The 22214-nt window shown below is 39.7% G+C and overlaps 1 protein-coding gene across 1 annotated transcript in view; it reads left to right on the top strand.

The window, feature by feature from the left end:
- efl1 (elongation factor like GTPase 1) overlaps positions 1-22214 on the top strand; it is a 158108-nt gene that overhangs the window by 21549 nt on the left and 114345 nt on the right. Inside the window, exon 13 of the mRNA XM_083559045.1 lies at positions 22081-22199. Coding sequence (XP_083415171.1) covers positions 22081-22199 — 119 coding nt within the window. The remainder of the gene's footprint in view (positions 1-22080; positions 22200-22214) is intronic.

Raw genomic sequence — 22214 nt, 5'->3', positions numbered from 1 at the left:
TATGTGTATATATATATATATATATATATATATATATATATATATATATATATATATATATATATATATATATATATATATATATATATACAGTACAGACCAAAAGTTTGGACACACCTTCTCATTCAAAGAGTTTTCTTTATTTTCATGACTATGAAAATTGTAGATTCACACTGAAGGCATCAAAACTATGAATTAACACATGTGGAATTATATATGGAATTATATACATAACAAATAAGTGTGAAACAACTGAAAAATGTCATATTCTAGGTTCTTCAAAGTAGCCACCTTTTGCTTTGATTACTGCTTTGCACACTCTTGGCATTCTCTTGATGAGCTTCAAGAGGTAGTCACCTGAAATAGTCTTCCAACAGTCTTGAAGGAGTTCCCCGAGAGATGCTTGGCACTTGTTGGCCCTTTTGCCTTCACTCTGTGGTCCAGCTCACCCCTAAACCATCTCGATTGGGTTCAGGTCCGGTGACTGTGGAGGCCAGGTCATCTGGCGCAGCACCCCATCACTCTCCTTCTTGGTCAAATAGCCCTTGATGCCTTCAGTGTGAATCTACAATTTTCATAGTCATGAAAATAAAGAAAACTCTTTGAATGAGAAGGTGTGTCCAAACTTTTGGTCTGTACTGTATATATAGTATATATGCATGAAAAGCAGAGACAGAGTCTAATTATAATAATATAATTTATTCCTAATTTGGGTTGGAACATTGGCAAGCTTTTTTTTTTTATTTTCTTTTTTCCTTAAAAGAGCACAAGATAGCTAGCATTTCAGTGTATCTTTTGAGGAGGTTTATAGATTTCAACCTGTTAAATTGAGCAAATTTAAATAAAACTTGTGGTATGTGTAGTTTCCACAGTTTCCTAGAATCAGCTTTAACATAGCCTGGATGTTTTTGCTTTATTTCCTGCATTTAGATCACCTATATTAAATAAGTATTTGGTGACCCATGGCTCTCTAGTAGTCTGTGTATGTTATCTACAGATATGGATTGAGTTTCTGCTCGTTTTTTCATTAGAGCGCTGCCATTAGCCGGTTATGTTTGGAGACCTTTGAACACTGTGTAAGCAAAACGAGCAAATAATGGAAGAGAGAGAGAGAAAGCAAGTGATTGTTTTTAGTCACAAATACATTAAGCGCATCCCCAACTCCGTTCTTTTTTTTACTTAATAGACTGTTAATACACTTTTTTTGTTTGTTTTTTGGCATTGTGTGTAGAATGTTGTTTGGGATGCAGCCCAGAATCTGTGTGGAATAGAGGGATGCAGCACAATGCAGAAATTTCAAATTCTTACGTGTAATTCTAAAAATGACTGTAAAAAAAAAAATGGCAGAAAGATATCCTGAGTGTATGTACCAGGTTTGGATTCTTAGCCCACGCTTTGTTTTTTCTTTTTTTTTTTCGGAGAAAAGTGCTTTATTTTTCTTTCATCTTAGAAGTTGGTGACTGTCTGGTTCTCTTTGTACACAGCATCAGAGCATTTGTAAGGCACAGTCCCTGCAGATTCTGGCTTTCAGGCAGACGTGTGTCACCTGCTCTTGTAGATCGGCCCCTTTTACCAGTGAGGATTCAGCTTCACGATAATTATGTGAATTAGCCAACTCTTTTTAGCGAAGTTTGTTCTCATGAAAAGAATCCATCCATGGATACATTCAAATTTATTGTGTTCTTTAGTAAAAAGAAAAAAAGCAATTACAGAAATTTAGGAGACAAATGATCAGATTACATTATAAAATTGCCCCTTTCATATGCAGTATCTTAGAAAAGTGAGTGCACCCCTCACATTGCAGCATCCATTTAAGAATCTCCTCAAGGGGACAGTATTATAGAAATAAAACTTGGATATATTCTAGAGTAGTCAATGTGCAGCTTGTAGAGCAGTACAGCTTTACTGTCCTCTGAAAATTACTGGACGTACAGCCATTATTTTTAAAATAGCTGGCAACAAAAGTGAGTACACCCTAAGTGTTAACAGCTGTATTTTCATGCAAAGCCACGTGTTCTATTCATCATGTTCATGTTTTTGTCTGCTTGACAGGACCATACAAATGTGTGTATCTTGTATTAGAGCAGTTAGAATTTGGTGCTTTGAGTACAATTCTCTCATACTGACCACTGGATGTTCAACATGGCACCTCATGCAAAGACTCTCTAAGGATTTGAGAATTAGAATTGTTGCTCGCCACAAAGATGGCCGAGGCTATAAATTATAGTATAAGAAGATCAGTAACACCCTGAAACTGAGTTCCAGTACAGTGGCCAGGGTCATACAGAGGTTTTCCAAGACAGCAAGTGTCGATCAAAGAAGTTGAGTTCTCATGCTGTGCGCCAGGTTCAGAAGCTGGCTTTAAAAAACAGACGCGTGAGTGCTCCCAGCTTTGCTTTAGAGGTTGCAGAAGCTTAAGGTCCGCTTGTCAGTGCTCAGACCGTACGCCGCAGACTGCAACACGTCGGTTTGCATGATCGTCATCCCTGAAGGAAGCCTCAACATGTATTGTGAGGTTCTGAAGCAGAACATGGTGTCCTCCCTTCAGAAATTTGCCGAATGCCAGTTTTCCAACATAATAACTACCCAAAACACATCGCCAAGATGACAGCTGCCTTGATGAGGAAGCTGAAGGTGATGGAGTGACCAAGTATGTCTTCAGACCTGAACCGAATTGAGCACCTGTGGGCCTTCGTCAAGGGGAAGTAGGAGAAGTGCCATTTGCCTTCCAGCAGTTACTAATTGAGAACATTTATACAGAACTGTCTGACATAATATATTATTACATTTATGATTAACAATCAAATGATTAATTAGTTAGAAAATAGTTGCTATGAATGCAGGTGCCATCAGTCGTCTTCTTATGAACGACTTGTTTGTCAGTGTTGCCGAGGGAAAGTAGCCCTTCGTTATCAAACACCAAGTAACTAAATTAGAAAACAATTTTGAGTCAATCACAAACTGTTCAACATTAAACTGTGGGTTACTTTAAAACTAACCGTCATCTGGGAGATCACAGGGATTATGTCTGTGAATATTTTATCTGTTAACCGGTTGCATAGGTCAGATTTATTGTGTGACTCTGCCAGAGAAAAGCTGTTGCTATTAAACATTTTACTTAATCAACCGAGTCAGTGTAATGGCGAAGGAACAGATCAAATAGGCCAATGATGGAAGGTTTGTGAAGAAATTTGACGCTTCCTTGTAAAAGTATTTTTTTGGTACTTTTAAAAAAACAAAAATACAGTCGTTTTGATAGTCGTTAAGTACATTTTGATGTATCTTTGCCCGAACCTGGAAGCCACATTCTTACTGAGGTTTTTGGATTTTAGAAACACACTAAACACTAGAGGGCGCTCTGAGTAAGGTCGCTATCAGGACACTAGACTCTTCGCTCCCCGTTTGACCTCGAAAACGGCTGCCTCCTTGTTTCCTTTATTTTATTTATTCATTCTTTATTTATCCAGGTGAATCCCATTAAGATGAAATATTTTGTTTGTGGGAGAACTCTCCTCTCACACAGGAGAGCCTCTGCCTTCCTTAATGAGAAACGTTCCTATCTGTTTGGGCGTGTATGTGTTTGTGTGGGTGCATGTGTGAGAGTTAAAAGGAGTGTATAGTTGAAAACCCACTCAAAGATTTATATCCTTTTGTTTTTCAAACAGTTATACATAAACACACAGCGGCACCCAGACATATTCCTCGAATCACGATTTAGTGTGGTAAAGAAAGGCTTTTGACATTGAGGCGTTTAGCTTCCTTTCAGTGCACAGCGCATACATCGGCTGAACCACAACCATCTCTCTATTTCATATATAAGGAAAGTAGGAAATAATAGTTTCTGCACTCTACATGCAGTAGTGCACTATATATTGATTATATGGGGAATTGGCCTTGCCTAATGGAACATTACATCATCAGGTTTCTACACTCTTCCTAGTACCTTATATAGATGTGTTTCTTCCTAATGGTCTTTACATTCTGTAAAATGAATCGTCAGTCCAATTTAGAAGCCGTTAAATTGGAACACTTTGGATGAAGTGATGATGTTGTTGACTCCATTATATGAGCATACGGTAGGAGAAAGATCACACAGAAAGTTGTAGTCAGAAAGCAGATGATACAGTGAACCATGGTACAGTGGCCATGGAGCAGATAAGGTTAGGGGCATTGTTTAAGAGCTTGGCTTGCTTGGCAGTGCTGGCGATTGAAATCTCTCTTTCTTTCTAAGAGTTCAGGAGTCCAAATGTGTATGATTCACCTTCCATATACGAGGCGGTATTAAAAAGTTTCATGGACTACTGGTGCTATTCGGACTAGGTGCGTTACCACGTCTGCAATTTCATCATGGACAGCAAGTCAGAACAAAGAGCAAACGTGAAATTCTACACGAAACTGGCCAAATCTGCCACAGAGACATTTGACATGATGTACGTTTGACATATGGTGATGCTGCAACGAGTCGTTCGAGGTGTTCCGAGTGGCATTCGCACTACAAGAGCGGAAGAGCATCACTGGAAGGCGACGGGAGCTCAGGACAACCTTCAGCAAGCTCAACCCCCCGAAAGTGTCGAAAGCATCCGGCAACTTGTGCATGGTGATCGTCGGAGAACAATCCACACGATCTCACTTCCGCCCCCACACCTACTCGGCGGATTCGGATTCAGATTTCGCACTCTTCCAAAAGATTTTTTCCAGAAACGTTTTGACCCCATTGCGGAGATTTTGCCCGAATCGTGGAGGCTGACACTTGACGCTCTTTGAAAAGTAGACTTTTAGGACACGTTCCAGAAGTAGCAGGAACTCGGAGGTGCTGTAATGCTGTGCAATTGGACTATTTTGAGGATAATAGTGTGTAAATGTAGAAAAATAAAGTACTTTTTCACTTTATTAATTATTTTAAAAGTACAAAGCTCGTCTCGAAGCTTTTTGATTCCACCTCGTGTGTGAGCTAAATGCCCATATAGGACACCGTTTGGTCAGTAGAAAGGTTTACGATTTCATGTATCCTTTATATGGGCTCTTTAAAATGTTTTACTCTCTACCTATTGCATTGTATGTCCATTATGAGCTATTTGGGATTCATCCCCTCCCCCTAATACAATTTGTGCTTATATAATAATGGTTTATCATCTCTCTGGATTACATGACATGTTGGACTTTGGAGTTTCCTTCATAGGTGTTTGCTGCATCGGGTTTAAAATAACAGCTTGCGAATGCTTAGTTGTGAAACCGACACCGTTTCCAGAGATGAATAATGCGAACGTAGCGATGAATTAACACTGAAATTGCACAGTGTCATTTTTTTTAACTGGCTTCAGCCGTAACTCCAGACTTGAGCACTATTTGCACATCAGGAGTTTTTAGCGTGGGATGGAGTTTGTTAAAAAACAGAAGCGTGTCTCTGTTAGGAGTCTGTTTTGACCTTGGACTTAAGCCCATTATTCTTGCTTGATATTGGCTCAAGTGAGGAGCAGCATTAAGTTCATTGCTCCTGCCTGACAGTTTGATGGCGTCATAATACGTCGCAGTGAAATTTATGTTTTGGGTTGTAAATACACTCAAACACTATTGAAAGCCATCTGAGGGCAATGAGAAGTGCATAAATATGACGCTATTGGTTAATTAATAGTAGGGTTGTGTGGCAGTCAGTCAATAACCATGGCTAGCGGATTAGCAGAAGAACTTGAAAAGCCTCCCGCATCATTCAAAAGGCATTTCTGAGAGCATTTTCTTGCTCCAACTTTCCTTGTAATAAATGGAAAGCAAATTATATTCGTCTCCTCCCCTTTTTTTACTGATCCGAAAATTGATCCAATCCGTGACTCAGAAATCGTAACGTGATCCGAACAGGGAGTTTTGCGATCCGTTGCACCACTAATTAATAGTTTAGTCCCTTTCAAGTCCATGAAAAGACTTTTCTCGCCTTTATTTTCTTATTTTACACAATTATATACAAAGTTTATTTTTTAATAAGAAACAAAACACATGAGAAATATACATACAAATATTACCTGACCTCTTTTTTTTTTATAGGTTATGAAAATACAACACCACCATATTCAAAGCAATTATTAAAGCAGTTTTGAAATAAAAGGAAAATCCTGTCTCTTTTGCCTATTATGGGCTTAAGAGTGCACAACCAAACACTATTAGTCATTAGAAGCAGATGGCTACAGGAAACCGGGAGGAGACTCGGCAGCCATGATGAATCTGACTATTGTTTTAATAGCCGGGCCTGTGGAACATGTGTACATCTGCGTGGAGCTCCTGTGTAGTTTTTTTCCCCTCTAAGTAGATGTAGCTAATGAAATCCATCCCTACATGCCTAACAAGGGAAAAGTGATTAGCCACACACACACACACAGTAAAAAAAAAATAAAAAGGCGCATGTGAACGCGAGCCAGGTGTTCTACTGGGAAAGGCTCTCGAACTGCATTAGGTTTCGGCATTCTGAAAATCATTAAAACATGTTTTAAGTTTGTGTATTTTTCTTTAGGGCTGTGCCTCAAATACTGAATGTTTTTAACAGAAGACGACTTAGTAAAATTTGTCCTTCGAAGAATGTTTTAAGTACTATGAATTTCACAAGGTGTAAGCTTCCTTTGGCTCATCAGGCTAAAGTAGCCTTTTACTTTCTTTTCATGAAAGTTAGCAGCTTATCAAGAAACCCCCCCAACACAAAACCTAAACCTAAGACCTTCACTCTTTTCATAAATGGCAAATATATGGACAAAATATTTGGCTATATTAACATTTAGACACATTTTAATGTGTTTACTGAGCACCAATGAAATTAGTCTATGTGTTGTTGTTACATTACAGATTACTTTCTGGCCAATCAGAATCAAGCAATCTGGAGTACAGGTGTATACTTTTGGCTTATTCACCAGGTTGCTAAGCGTTGTTAAAGTTCAACTAGCTATAAATAGCTACTCAAAATTTTAGCTAGGAATATGTTTTGTAGTCGTTTGGATGATACACAGTGCATTGAAATATATGGTAATGAAGTGGTAGCACAGTGGGCAAGATTTTAGACTTCTGATTGGATGGTCAAATTTGTGGGTTCAAACCCCAGCACCATCATGGTGCAGCTGTTGGGCCTCGAGCAAGGTCCTTAACTTCTCAACTGTATAAATGAGATAATTGTAAATCGCTCTGGATGAGGCCATGAGCCAAATGCTGTAAATGTACATGCAAATGTAATGATCACAGAATCACCACGAGTGGAATTTTATTTTTCAAATAGTAAATAAGCGGCAGGTGGAAATCACGCAGTTCGAAGCGTCTTAAGATTCGTGCACGCATTATATAGGGACATGAGCTTTTTCAGACGTTTCGGTGTGGATGAGCAACTTTTTGGGAAAAGTTGAAAACGAAAGTGAGGACACGAAGCGATGAAAATGTGGTTATAATTTAAACATACCGTATATCTTTTTCAAATGTATTCGGATTAGTGTATACAGTCTAGATACCGGTTCCATGCTGTCTGTTTCTACTGGTATTGTAGTGACTTTTTAATTGAGAAATGTATTTATTTATTCGTTTATTTATTTATTTTAACCAAACTAGTCTTTGTAATTTATTATTTGGTAACTGATGATTTTGTCTGGTTTTGATCCCTTTAAACCCACTTGAACAACTTAAGATCCATGAAGTTACCAGTAAGTGAACAGTACACCTCAACAATGATGGAACTGTAATGAATGGACATTCTGTGCCAACCAGATGAGGATGGGTTCCCTTGTGAGTCTGGTTTGTCTGAAGGTTTCTTCCTCATACCATCTTTTTGGAGTTTTTCCTTGACACTTTCGCCAATGGCTTACTCATTAGGGATAAACTTATAGGCACTAATGTATAAGTTCCAATTGTATCTGTACTCATGTCTGTAAAGCTGCTTTTGTACAATGTCCATTTTAAACATTGCTATATACTAATAAAACTGAATCGAGCCCTTTTTCAGCACTGCTGTATCTTTCCTCTTGTTGCGGTATTGCATCTTAAAAAATGGTCCATGCGACAGCTGAGACTGAATGATAGCCACCTAAGTCTGGATTGTTTGTGTTCTGATTTTCAGCCCCATCTTTTCCCCAAAACACTGCTAGTGTCCTTTCATCAGTTCACTTCTGAATGATGTCAGGATTTTAGACACCAATGCTGTGCACCTCATATTTGCAGGACCCTTTTACAGATATGAGAAAAGAGTGAGCAAAAAACATCCATTGGAATTGTTGTTTCATGAAAGGATGTCAATCTCTTTACCTGCATGTTTCTGACAGGGTTTTTATGGTTTAGTTTTGATGTTGAGGTGGGGTTTTCTCTTGCACACTTTATAGTTCTTACACACATGTTATTTTGGGTTTGATGTAGTGAGATCTGGACTGTTTTGCACCTTTTGTATGTTTGGTTTGGTCCACATGTGTGGACTTTTAGCCTCATGTGTGAGTCAGATCAGGACTTGTACAAGGTGTGGTTTAAGTGTGAAGGCGACAACGTTCGGAGCATTGCATTGTACATTTTATTGTGAACTAGAAGAACAAAAATAACCCAGTCTTTTTACATTGAAACCTTTCTTCCTGTGCGGTTTGAACCGAACTCTATAGGAATGTCAGAAGACATGAGGCAGTGTTGATGATTTATAGTGTACCCAAGAAAACCGTGCCAAAAAACGTCATCATTTCTCCTCACTGCCTTAATCAAAACCTCACTTGTTTTCATTGTCAACAAACACCGATGAAACAGTGACCGCCCGGGGCTCCATTCAAAGCAAAGCTCAAATAAACTAGGTGTGAAATCACCTTAAGGTTGTTGGGATTTTTTTTCTTTCTTCAGAGCAAATGTTTCCAACACGGGCAGACTTTTTTCTTTTTATCACAAAATAAAATTAGATTTTAATTCAGTTTTATTTGTATAGCAATTTTAACAACAATCATTGTTCCAACACATAAATAAATAGGTTATTAAATATGAATTTGTTCATTCACAAAACAAAAACGTGTTTATAATAATCCTAGCTTGGACTTTCAAATGCAGTGAAGTGGAGGTAAATATGCAGAAAGCCTTGTGTTAGTATCTAGAATGCAGGTTTTTATTTATTTATTTATTAATTTTTTCATTTTTATATTGCATCTTGATCCCATTGTAACACAATGTACAATCCAATGTGGTTCATTTCATAATGCCCCCTGGTTCACATTATGCTTCTGGGTTCCAATGGGTAGTGGGTTCCAGTTATACAAAACTAAGCTCACATCTCTTGGAATGAGCATAGCCTCCTCATAAACCAAGAAATGGATTTAATTCCCTCTGTTAAGAGGAAAAAGGAAATAAATACAGTAAAGTGTGCAGTAAAATCATTTTCTTTGTACATCCTTATTGACCGGGGAGCTTTGGTCAGAGTACATCATTAATCGTGATGCCGCACCCCTGGAGCAAAGAGGGTTCGGGTCCTTGCACCTCACGAGCCCATCAGGGGCCAGTTTGGCAGAGTTCAGTTTTGAGTTACAACCTTCTGATTAGTAGCTGTAAACCATCACCACGGTGCCACCACTGAGAACTGGAGTATGATATCATGCTAAAAACAATGTGTTTGTCAGCAATAGCTGGGGCAATAACACGAATTTTTCGATGGTATCGCTGTTAGTCAGAACGGAGAGTTTGAAGTCAAACGCGTTGAAGGTTTTCGGGTGTGAAATCACGATTGGATAACGTGGTCTAAAATATCACAGTATCATAGTATTACAACATTGACAAAAACATTTTCAGTTAACAAACAGTCGAGCTGGAGATGATTCGAGTTTGCACACAAAATTCTCTTTGCACACTGTTTTGTATATATAACAGAAAGAAAAAAACTAAAGGATGAATTCTTCTACATTTTCTGTCTCTGAAAGATATTGTTGAATTTTATTTTATTTTTTTATTTTTTTATTCTTCACAATGTTTTTAAAAGCTGAAAAAGACAACTGCAGTGCTGGTTATTCTGGTCAGCATGGCCAAGGTTCTTCTGTGCATTTGACAGCCACCTTTTATCATAACATTACAAGCATTGTAGAAGTGTTAGAGATGTTGCTGTGGTGTGATTTGAGAGGAAAGAGACTAAAGTGCATGGAGTGTGGGAGTTTAACTGGTAGAAAAAAGAATTGTATGAGGCCAAGTCAAAACGGGACTTGCAGGTAAAAAAAAAATGGATGCTAGCGTGGCGGTACTTCACACAGCAGGAAGTGCCCTTTTTTGGGATTGTGTCCTATTAATGATAGGTTGTGCAAATGTTGATGGCCAGTTCAGAGACCATTAATCAAGATGGTAGGCAACAGTGTTGCATGGAACAGCTTGTAAACGATCCCGGTTGTGGTGGTTCCCAGGCCATAGCAGACATTCCTGTGAACATTCAGTGCGTGGGCGGGCAAATCTTTTCAATGCCGAATCTTTCTGGGCATTAGTTAAATGCTGGGATAAAAGTATAAATGTAGCAGGGGATTATGCCGAAAAATAGATGCAGTTTTCGCTTTGTTCTTTTTATTTTATAAACTCAAAAGTCCTAGTTTTACATGAACACTTCTCGGAATTGCTCATTTAAATCAGTCAATGGTGTGGTAACTATCAGATCATACACCATGACTAATGGTGACCGAGTAACAGCCATAATGTGCACTACATAAGACCCAAAGCTTCTACCTTGCGTGTTGTGCACTACATGGCCATAGTCTGTATTTTCGCAATATCACGTTCGTTATTTGTACCGAAAAGTTTCAGTACATGGATTTTAGTTCAGTTTGGTTAAGTGGCGGACTGCAAGTTTGTTTAGTTTCCGCCTGAGCGCAGAAAAAAACAAAACAACTTTGAGCAAAGTGTTACTGTGGCGACTTTTGTTTTATGCATGCTCCCGTTTCCTGCCATCGACAACGTTTTTACAATAGTCTCGCGATATGGATTCTTATCCATATCTTATTTCTTAAAAGAGAAAATCCTGACAAATTCACATATCGAGGGAGTGAATGAATAAAAGATGGAAGGAATGAAGGCATTTGTTGAAGTACTGTATGTTGTAATAAGTAGATCAGTTAAGTAGAACATATATGTAATAAATATATTAAATACAAAACGCACACTTATATACATCTGTATTACCCAAATAAGGTTTAACAAATTACATTTTTCTATTAATTAATTTTATTTAATCAATGGCTCAATTGAATTCATATAATAAAAAAGCATCTTGCTTTTTTTTTTTTTTCATTTGTTACATTTCTGATTTTTTTTTTGTTGATCCCTCAACTATTTTTTGAATGACACACAGTCCGTGCTCTTTCATATCTTATGAAGTTGTGTATATTACACAAGCATATCATGTAGCTTAGAAATAACATGTCATCATGGACAGCCTTAAACCTCACCGAGAAACCTTTTTTTTCCCACAAGATTTCACACGTCCGTATCCACGACATGCAGGAATGTTTGATCCCGCTCTCAATTAATATTGACTCTGAACCAGAATAGTGTTTGATCAATCATCTCGCCAGCATTGGGGGTTTTGAGTATCTGCCTACAGCTGAGAACGCAACTGATGCAAAGATCCAGGAGTGAAACCTTGCATCAACACTGAATCTCTACTTTAATGAAATGTGCTTTTAGAGTCACATCTTTGGGTAAATCTTGTTTAAAAGTCTGTGAGCAAACAAGCTCGTATCAAGAGCAGCCTCACATCATCCTTCCTGCCCTACATTCACAGCAAAGCTCACCAACCTTGCTGTTTTAAAATAGTGCTTCTCAAGCTAACCTATATGCATTGGCCTGACAGTTTATTAGGTATTATGTCGATTTACCTCATAAACAGGCAACTCTGTGTTGTACGAAATTCATTTTCTTGTTTTTGTCATTTATCTATTTATTTAATCATTTTATTTTGGATGAAACCCAATTAATGTATTTTTTAACTGGTTTATTAGTCAGCATGTCGTGGGAGGCTGGATCCCCTGGTGTGAGATGGATGTGGGAAAAGCACAGTGCATTCGCTTTACACTGGTTGATGAGGCGATTGATTGGAATTAATTCAAATAATTAAATTGGTTGTGCAATTTGATTTTGATCAATGATCTTCCTTTCCATCTGCTCATCTGTTTTTCTGTCTGTCTGACTGCTTGTCTAGCTGTGGGCCTGGTTGTCTGTCTGTTCTCTGTGTTTCTGTCTGTCTGAACTTCTGTCTCTGTCTCATGTCTGGTTGTGTGTCTTTACCTGTATGTTTGTCCAGCTCTGTCTGTCTTTCTTTCTCTCTGTGTGTCTGTCTGTCTATTTGACTTTTTATCTCTAAGTATATGTGTGTGTATCTGTCTGTCTATTTGTCTGTCTGTCTGTTATACATTTGCCCATACATCTGACTTCATATCTGTGTTTTTGTCTCTATGTCTGTCTCTCTGTGCTTCTGTCTTTATACATCATTTTTGAAATGCATATGTGTGTGTGTCTGTTTAACTGGCTGCCTTTTTATCGCTGTGTTTGTCTCTAAGTCAGTGGGAGTGTTCCGATGCCTGTCTGTCACTCTGTCTGCATTTCTGTGTTTCTTTGTCTGGCTGCTTGACACTCTGTCTCAGTATCTGTCTGCTACTATCCTTTTACCGGCATGTCTGCACATTTGTCCCTCTTTGTTTGTCTCTTAGACATCTTTTAGCATTTTTTTTGTCTGTTTTTCTGTCTTTAATTATATCTGGATGTGCCGGTCTGTCTGTCTGTGTGTGCATAAGGATGACCTTCCATTTATTTATTTATTTTTTTATCTGTGTATCTGTCTCTGATTATCTGCCTGTACAGTATTCTCCGTTTTTTTTCTTTTTTTTTTTTCTGTGTTAGAGACAGAGTGTAATATAATAAATCAGTAATATAAGTGTGTGTGTGTGTGTGTGTGTGTGTGTGTTTGTGTGTGTTTGTGTGTGGGTTGTGTGAATGGAACAGTGAGTACAGAAGAATGTATTTTATTTTATTTTTATTTTTTATGTCGACTCCACTCCCACGATGTTCTCTGACTGAACTCTGCAGGAACCTGCCAGACAGTACAGTGCATCGTCTCGCAGGTTGCCATAGCAATAATCAATGTGGGTCACTGGGTGTATGATTGGACACAAGGGGGTGTTGGGTACATGTGCGCTTTATCATCTTATTGGCTGATGGAGCTGCTGCTGGTTTTCATTAATGACACAAGGCAGTCGGCAGGCAGAAAATTGGCTTGGCTTTTATTATAACGCACACAAACACAGACAGACATCCTCAGTTGTCACGACACGATGGATGTCTGGATCGTATTAATATGAGCATTGGCTCTCTGGCATGTTTAATGCAATCGAAGATTAAAAGTATATTTCGATGTGAGGAAGTAGAGAGTAAGTGTCTATTGACAATACGACAGCATTAAAACTTTGCTTTCATTGATAGGAAAGTTGCTGAGATGTTTAATTGTTGTGTTGCAATAAACCTAGAAATGGTTTTCATTATCATTTCATTAGTCCAGCTTGCCAAACAGCAGTGGTGTTTGAATTGCTTGCTGGGGTAAATTTGCATATACACTCTACAGGCACTTCTTTAGGCATAGCCATCTATTTGTGGGCTTCATCTGTCCAGTTTTAATGAACCTGTGCTCAATGAGCATCATATTCCTGTTCTTGGCTGGCTGTAGTGGCAACCCATGTGTTCTTATTCTGTTGGAGCCCATTCTATTGTTGATTCGCTCACAATCAGTGTGTAAAACCTGACTGTGTTGATCGAATCCCTGCTGTTTTGTAATAATCAATCCCTGATCACCCCTGTTTCCTATTGGCCAGTCGCTAATCACCACAGTTTTCCAATAACCAATCTCTGATCACCTCTGTTTTCCAATGGCCCATCACTTATCCCTGATGTTTTGTAATAACCCATTAAGTGATCACCTCTGGTTCCTATTGGCCAGTCGCTAATCACCACATTTCCCAATAACCAATCTCTGATCAACTCTGTTTTCCAATGGCCCTAATCCCTTCTTACCACCGATCCTAATTCGATTAGATTCAACTTTATTGTCATTGTGTAAAGTACATATACAGAGCCAATGAAATGTAGTTAGCATCTAACCAGGAGTGCATATGTGGCCTATTTACAATAAATAAACAGCAGTTTGATAAATAAGGATATGGGGTCCATATGTATGAGTAAATAATGTACAGAAGGTGCACTAGTTAATAATATACGTATATATAATAATACAATATACTGTGCAAAGATTGTGCATAGATGTCGAGAGATATGGTGTATGGTACAGTATGTACAGAATAAATATGGCTGGAATATACAGTAGTACGGGGGATAAACAAGTTATTGATGGTGCAAAAATGCATAGTGGATAAAGCAGTGCTTAAAAAAAAAGTGACGGTAACAATGCAGTAGTGTATGTTGTCATTGTATGATGATCAGCTGTTCAGTACAGTAACAGCCACAGGAAAAAAGCTAGTCTTCAGTCTGTGCAGCTCTGAGGCACCTGTAGCGTCTTCCCAATGGGAGAAGGATAAATAGTCCATGGTTGGGGTTAGAGGTATCTTTGATAATGCCCCTCGCTCTTTACAGACAGTGTTTTCACCACCTTCTGAAGGGCTTTACGGTCGGAAGCAGTGCAGCTGCTGTAAAACACTGAGATGCAGTTAGTGGGGATGCTCTCAATAGTAAAGTGGTAAAAGTTCTCCAGTATCGTGTAGCACAGACAAGATTTTTTAAAGAGTTCAGAGACCAGGTGGGATCCTCAGAGATGTGGACTCAAAGGAACTTAAAGCTGGGTACATGCTCGACAGCAGCTCCATTGATGTGAATGGGAGCATGAGTGTAGCTAAACCTTGATTACCACTTTCCTTTTGACCAATCCTGACCATAATTGTGTCCCAATGACCACCATTGTTTTCCAATAATTAATCCCTTTATCACCTCTGTTTCCTATTTGTCAGTTCCTAATCACCAGTTTCCACTGTTTTCCAATGACCCATCACTAATCCCTGCTGTTTCGTAATGACTAATTCCTGCTTACTAATTATCCTAATGTCCAAGCACCAATCACCACTGTTTCCCAATACCCAACATCTGATCAGCTTTGTTTATCCCACCCTCTTCATTTATTATTTTTTTTATTTATTTTTTTTTTAAACTCTCATTTTAGAGATATTTATAAGTAATAAAGAGTAAAAAATAAAAATAAAAATAAAATGTTTCATAAGGCCATTCATCTTTCACAAGTCACTGCTTCTTTTATTTATTTATTTTTAGGTCTGCATTCTTAACAAAAAATATTTTTGCTAAATGATAAACTATTATTTTTGATTTGGATAAAACTGACCTATTCTACCTTTTACTTTTTACTTTTGCATTCTCTTCTAGAAATAATATTTGAAGTGAAAATCGTCCTTTTCTTATTTTACTTGGTCTATCAAAGTGGCCTCTGGTGATGTTTTCAAACCACCAGCAGACCTCTTACCGACGATCTCAAAAGTCCACGTTACAGATCCCTTATGCTGAGTGTACAGAAATGGGTATAATCCGAATAGGAAGAACTACGGGGTATTTTTGACGAACGTCTCTGACCAGCATTAGAAACTAACATGCTATCGTGAGCTCTTTCTGCTAAACTACTACTTGAAAGCAGTGATTTTGCTTGCTTTTAAAAAATCCTTATTATGGTGAATAAATGACAGATTATGAGTCGGATAATGAAAATGTCACAGGCTATTTAATGTTGTATTAAAAAAAAAAAAAAGGGATACAAAGGAATGAATTTGACGAATGGGTGTATGACGTGATTAGAGGTGTGATAAAACAGGCTGAAATAATAAATATACATCAGGCTGGGTGACACACATGCTGGTGTGAAAAGCTTATTTATCTTTGAAAATGTATTGGTACATCGTTTCGTAGAATGAGATTATTTCTATAAAAATAGCTCCGCTGTGGATGTGTGTGCTGTAATGAGCATGCTAGACTTTTTTTTTTTTTTTTTTCTTCTCTCTCTTCCTTCCTGAGCATTGTGGTGTTCACATGAGTCTGTCTGTTTCCATCTGCCGGCCTGTCTATTCAAATACTGTTTTCTGTTCATTCGGCTGTTTACTACCTTGTGTCTTCCAGTCTGCCTCTTTCTCTAGCTCTATATCTGCCTGTATGTCCATCTGTTAATGTGTTCAACCTGTCTGAATAGTGTAAAATGATGTTCCTTAATGACAACAGCTCTTTCAATTGTTTTGGTTTTTCTCCTCTAGAATTTACACCTTAAGAACATTTACATTTATGGCACTTATCCCGAACAGCCTACTGTACAAGTGAGCAGTTGAGGGTTAAGGGTCATGCTCCAGTTCCCCAGGAGTGGCAGATTGGTGGTGCTGGGCTTTAAACTTGTGACCTTTTGATCCAGAGTCTAATGCCTTAACCACTGAACTACCATCTCACCACCAACTTCACTTGTCAAAAGCTCAGAGTATAACTAGCTGACTAGGAGCTTTCCAATAGAAATGGGAGAAAAGTACAATCCTGATTGGGTAATCATATTTCTCTGCATTTCAGTTGGTAGACAAAGAAAATAAATGGCTTTTATGAACATCATTGCTAGAGGTTGACCAATAAGGGTTTTTCTCTGACCGCAAGTGTTTAAAAATCAGGCAGCCGGTGGCCAATATATGTATATGTATATCTATATAATTTTTAGCATTTCATCTCATGAAATCTAACAACCCAGCCATTGGGGGGCACAAGCCAGTGCACTCTTAGTGCCGGTCCCAAGCCCGGGTAAATGGGGAGGGTTGCGTTAGGAAGGGCATCCAGCGTAAAACATGTGCCAAATCAAATATGCGGATCACAAATGAGAATTTCATACCGGATCGGTCGAGGCCCGGGTTAACAACGACCGCCACAGGTATCGTTAGCCGACAGGGTACCGGTGGAAATTGGGCTACTGTTGGCCGAAGGAGGAGAAGGAGAGGAGGAAGACGTCTACAGAGATGGCAGGAAAAGGAGCAGTGTAGGAGAGTAGAGGTTCGGGTTGGTACTTTAAATGTTGGTACTATGACGGGTAAAGGGGGAGAGATAGCTGATATGATGGAGAGGAGAAAGGTAGATATGCTGTGTGTTCAGGAGACCAAGTGGAAAGGGAGTAAGGCCAGGAACATTGGAGGTGGGTTTAAACTGTTTTATCATGGTGTGGATGGAAAGAGGGTAGGGGTGATTCTGAAGGAAGAGTACAGTAAGAGTGTAGTGGAGGTGAAGAGAGTTTCTGATAGGGTGATGATCGTGAAGGTGGAGGTTGAAGGGATGATAATAAATGTCATCAGTGCCTATGCTCCACAAGTTGGCTGTGAGATGGAGGAGAAGGAAAGATTCTGGAGTGAATTAGATGAAGTGGTAGATGGTGTACCTAGGAAAGAACGATTGGTGATTGGGGCAGACTTTAATGGGCATGTAGGTGAAGGGAACAGAGGTGATGAGGAGGTGATGGGTAGGTATGGTTTTAAGGAGAGGAATGTGAAAGGGCAGATGGTGGTAGATTTTGCTAAAAGGATGGAAATGGCAGTGGTGAACACGTATTTTAAGAAGAAGGAGGATCATAGGGTGACGTATAAGTGGAGTGGAGGAAGGTGCACACAGGTGGATTATGTTCTGTGTAGGAGATGCAACCTGAAGGAGATTGGAGACTGTAAGGTGTTGGCGGGGGACAGTGTAGCTAGACAGCATCGGATGGTGGTCTGTAGGATGGTTTTGGAGGCGAAGAAGAAGAGGAGGAAAGTAAGGATTGAAAGAAGAATAAGATGGTGGAAACTGAAGGAGGAAGAGTGTAGTGTGAGGTTCAGGGAAGAGGTCAGACAGGGGCTTGGTGGTGGTGAAGAGGTGCCGGATGATTGGGCAACCACTGCAGGAGTGATGAGGGAGGCAGCTAGAAAAGTACTTGGTGTGACATCTGGAAATAGAAAGCAAGACAAGGAGACGTGGTGGTGGAATGAGGAAGTGCAGGAGAGCATTAGGGGAAAGAGGTTGGCTAAACAGAAGTGGGATCGACAGAGTGATGAGAAAAGTAGGCAGGAGTACAAGAAGATGCGGCAGCAGGTAAAAAGGGTACCTTTTTACCTGCTGTACTGCTGTACTGCAAGTACAGCAGTACTGATGTACTGCTGTACTGATGTACTGCAAGTTAGAGCAATAAAGGATGGAGAGGGAAATGTGTTGACTAATAAGGAGAGTGTGTTGAGAAGATGGAGGGAGTATTTTAAGCAGCTGATGAATGAGGAAAATCAGAGAGAGAGAAGGTTGGAGGATGTGGAGTTGGTGAAGCAGGATGTAGATAGGATTAGTAAGGAGGAAGTGAGAGCAGCGATTAAGAGGATGAAGAATGGAAAGTCGGTTGGACCAGATGACATACCGGTAGAAGCGTGGAGATGTTTAGGAGAGATGGCAGTGGAGTTTTTAACCAGATTGTTTAACAGGATTCTGGAAGGGGAGAGAATGCTTGAGGAATGGAGAAGGAGTGTGCTGGTACCGATCTTTAAGCATAAGGGAGATGTGCAGACCTGCAGTAACTACAGGGGAATTAGGTTGATCAGTCACACCATGAAGTTATGGGAAAGAGTAGTGGAAGCCAGGCTGAGAGAAGAGGTGACCATCTGTGAGCAACAGTATGGTTTCATGCTGAGGAAGAGCACCACAGATGCCTTATTTGCTTTGAGGATGTTGATGGAGAAGTATAGAGAAGGACAGAAGGAGCTGCATTGTGTATTTGTGGATTTAGAGAAAGCGTACGACAGGGTGCCGAGAGAGGAGTTGTGGTATTGTATGAGGAAGTCAGGTGTGTCAGAGAAGTATGTGAGGGTGGTGCAGGACATGTATGAGGACAGTGAAGTGTGCAGTAGGTACGACAGACTGGTTCAGGGTGAAGGTTGGACTGCATCAAGGATCGGCCCTGAGCCCTTTCCTGTTTGCAGTGGTGATGGACAGGTTGACGGATGAGGTCAGACAGGAGTCTCCCTGGACTATGATGTTTGCAGATGATATTGTGATTTGTGGTGAGAGTAGAGATCAGGTTGAGAAGAGCCTGGAGAGGTGGAGATATGCGCTTGAGAGAAGGGGAATGAAAGTCAGTAGGAGTAAGACAGAGTACATGTGTGTGAATGAGAGGGAGGGCAGTGGAGTGATGCGGTTGCAGGGAGAAGAGGTGGAGAAGGTGGAGGAGTTCAGGTACCTGGGGTCAACAGTGCAAAGTAATGGAGAGTGTGTTAGAGAAGTAAAGAAAAGAGTGCAGGCAGGGTGGAGTGGGTGGAGAAGAGTGACAGGAGTGATTTGTGATAGTAGGGTATCTGCAAGAATGAAAGGGAAAGTTTATAGGTCTGTGGTGAGACCTGCGATGTTGTATGGATTAGAGACAGTGGCATTGAGTAAAAGACAGGAGGTGGAGCTGGAGGTAGCAGAGCTGAAAATGTTAAGGTTTTCGTTGGGAGTGACGAGGATGGACAAGATTAGAAATGAGTTTATTAGAGGGACAGCACATGTAGGATGTTTTGGTGACAAGGTGAGGGAGGCGAGATTGAGATGGTTTGGACATGTGCAGAGAAGGGACATGAATTATATTGGTAGAAAAATGCTGAAGATGGAGCCACCAGGTAGGAGGAAAAGAGGAAGGCCAAGGAGGAGGTTCATGGATGTGGTGAGGGAAGACATGCAGGTAGTTGGTGTGAAAGAGGCAGATGTAGAGGACAGGGTGGTATGGAGACGGATGATCCGCTGTGGCGACCCCTAATGGGAGCAGCCGAAAGAAGAAGAAGAAGAAGATCTCATAAAATCTAACAGTTAAGTAATAAGAAGTGATACAGATTTCATTTGTTCATTCATTAAACAACACAGGCCTTTCCAATCAGTGCACTTGTTAGCAGCTTTTGCTACTGGTGCCTACTGTACCTGTAGCCTAAACTACAGCCGGTCGAAAGCTTACTCTCAATACAGTTCCAAAAATGTGCTCACATTCTCTTTCCAAACGCAATCTTTTTTCAAAAACAGCATCATATTTATGCAATAAAATATATAAGGCTAGATTAAGAACCAAGAATAAGAACTTAAATCTTACAAATTTTTTTTCGGAAAGTTACCAGGTAGTTCTCTTCAAAAAGTTAGCAGGCAGAGAGGGACATCACAGGGACATGTTCCACAATAACGCTTAGCTGCTTACAGATGCGCCTGCCAATTAATCAGCCTAATTTGCAGCACAATCGGCCAATGGCGATTCATTTAAAAATGGCAAAAAATCCTCTAATCATTACAACACAAAGCTTTGCAACATGACGCATACTACATGGACCCAAATGCGTGGACACCTGACCATAAGATTCATATGCCTTTTTTTCCAATATCCAATTCCTCATATAGTCATTATTTACTGTTATAGCAACCACCACCCTTCTGGGAAGGTGCTCCACTAAATTTTGGAGTGTGCTTATGTGCCATTTGTGGAGATTCATTCAGCTAGAAAGGTGTTAATAAAGTCCGGTGTAGGTGAGGTGAGGAGTCCTGGGGTACAGTCAGTGTTTCGATTCATGCCAAAGGTGTTCAGTAAAATTGAGGTCAGAGCTCTATAGCGGGCCACTCAAGATCTTCCACTCCATCCCATGTAAATCATATCTTCACGGTGCGTGCTTTGTGCATAGGTGCATTGTCAGACTGGAACAGGTTAAAGTGAAGGGGAAATTGAACGATAACGCGTCCAAAAACATATCGTACAATTGTGCGCCTCCAACTTTGCGGTAGCACAAACTGTTAACAATTCAAGAAAAGTGTTTGAGAGTGTTGGAACAATTCATCCCACAAAAAAAAAAAAAAAAAACGAGAGAAAGAATCTGGCTTTCATCTCCGCAATGGTGACTGGATGCTCTTCACTTTGCGGCTTGTCACTTTGAAGCAACTCTAGCTGTGTTAAGATATGGCTATCTCTGATCTAGTGTGAGGCAGGAGAGCCCTTTTCCTGATTTGTTTACTAAATAGAGCTGCAACTGGTCTGTCATCTCCCCAGGCCAAATTCATTTTTCACTTGAAAATGGGGTCTTAAATATACACAGTTGGGAAGTGAGAGCTGCTTATTGAGAGGCAGTGCTGTTTTGTCTGCTGAGGGAAAAAAGAAGTGATTTTGGTTAAGAATAATGATGTTGAAAGGAATGTGAGCCTGTATGGGTATGTGGGTGTCGGTGTCCGACGTATGTTAAAGGTTTATGCCATTCATGGTGTGTTTAACCTCCTAAGCATGTAGTGATGCCTATTTGTACAACAGGGCTTGCTTTTAAAGAAAATGAACTCCCCCCAACCCTTTAGTTCAGCTAGTATGCAGGAAGCTTTGGTTAATTTCTGATGCTGTTTTTGGTGTAATAGGAGGCTCAAGACAGTCAATGCCAATCTTCTTATTATGTATCCTTTACACCTAAAAAGCAGCCTATAGCCAAAAGAAAAAAAAAAAGCCTTCAATTAGTTCACCAGAGCTCTGTGTTCCCGCACAGCGAGTCTGCGAAAACGGTTTGCTCTGAAACTGCATACGCAGCTGTTTCTGCGATTCGTTCTCATTACTGTATTATTTTACATCGTTATGCCTCTGCGGAGATTTGTTCCCATGCCGTTCGATTCGATTATCAACGCGCAATTTCCGCCTAATGACATACGGCCGTGAATATTTGTGTCACTCGTTCCCTCAGAATAAAAAAAGGAGTAGATTTATATTTGGTTATGCAGCTTTTTTTTTTTTTCCTTTTCCTTCCACATCATCCTTTATTCATTTTTATATTTATTTATGTATTTCTTCTTCCAAGAACTTCAAGTGCTATAGCACTCTGAACATATCCGAATCAAATATAAAGGCTTATCATACAGTCCTGACGTCTTAGACATCAGATTAAAGTCAGATTCAAACAGATTAAATCGTAGTTTCTCTGTATACTGCATTCAGACTTGGTCATGCTTTGTAGTGAGATGGTGTTCTCCAAGTGGCTTTATGGATAAACTTGGTGCATTATGGGTAATGCTGTTTTTTTTTTTATTTTATAAATTATTATTTTTTTGCTCCTGTAGGCCCCTGTCTCAGGAGGAGATTGCTCAACGTAGAGACGTGGCCAGACAGAGACATGCCGAGAGACAAGTGGCCAATCAGGGCCCTGAAAACCCAGAGGCAATCAACAACACCAAGCCAGGCAAGCAAGTAGCTC

Source organism: Silurus aristotelis (assembly GCF_946808225.1).
Source record: "Silurus aristotelis genome assembly, chromosome: 13".
NCBI lineage: Eukaryota > Metazoa > Chordata > Actinopteri > Siluriformes > Siluridae > Silurus > Silurus aristotelis.
The sequence above is the reverse complement of the archived record's forward strand: the minus strand, read 5'-3'. Positions and strand labels throughout refer to the sequence as shown.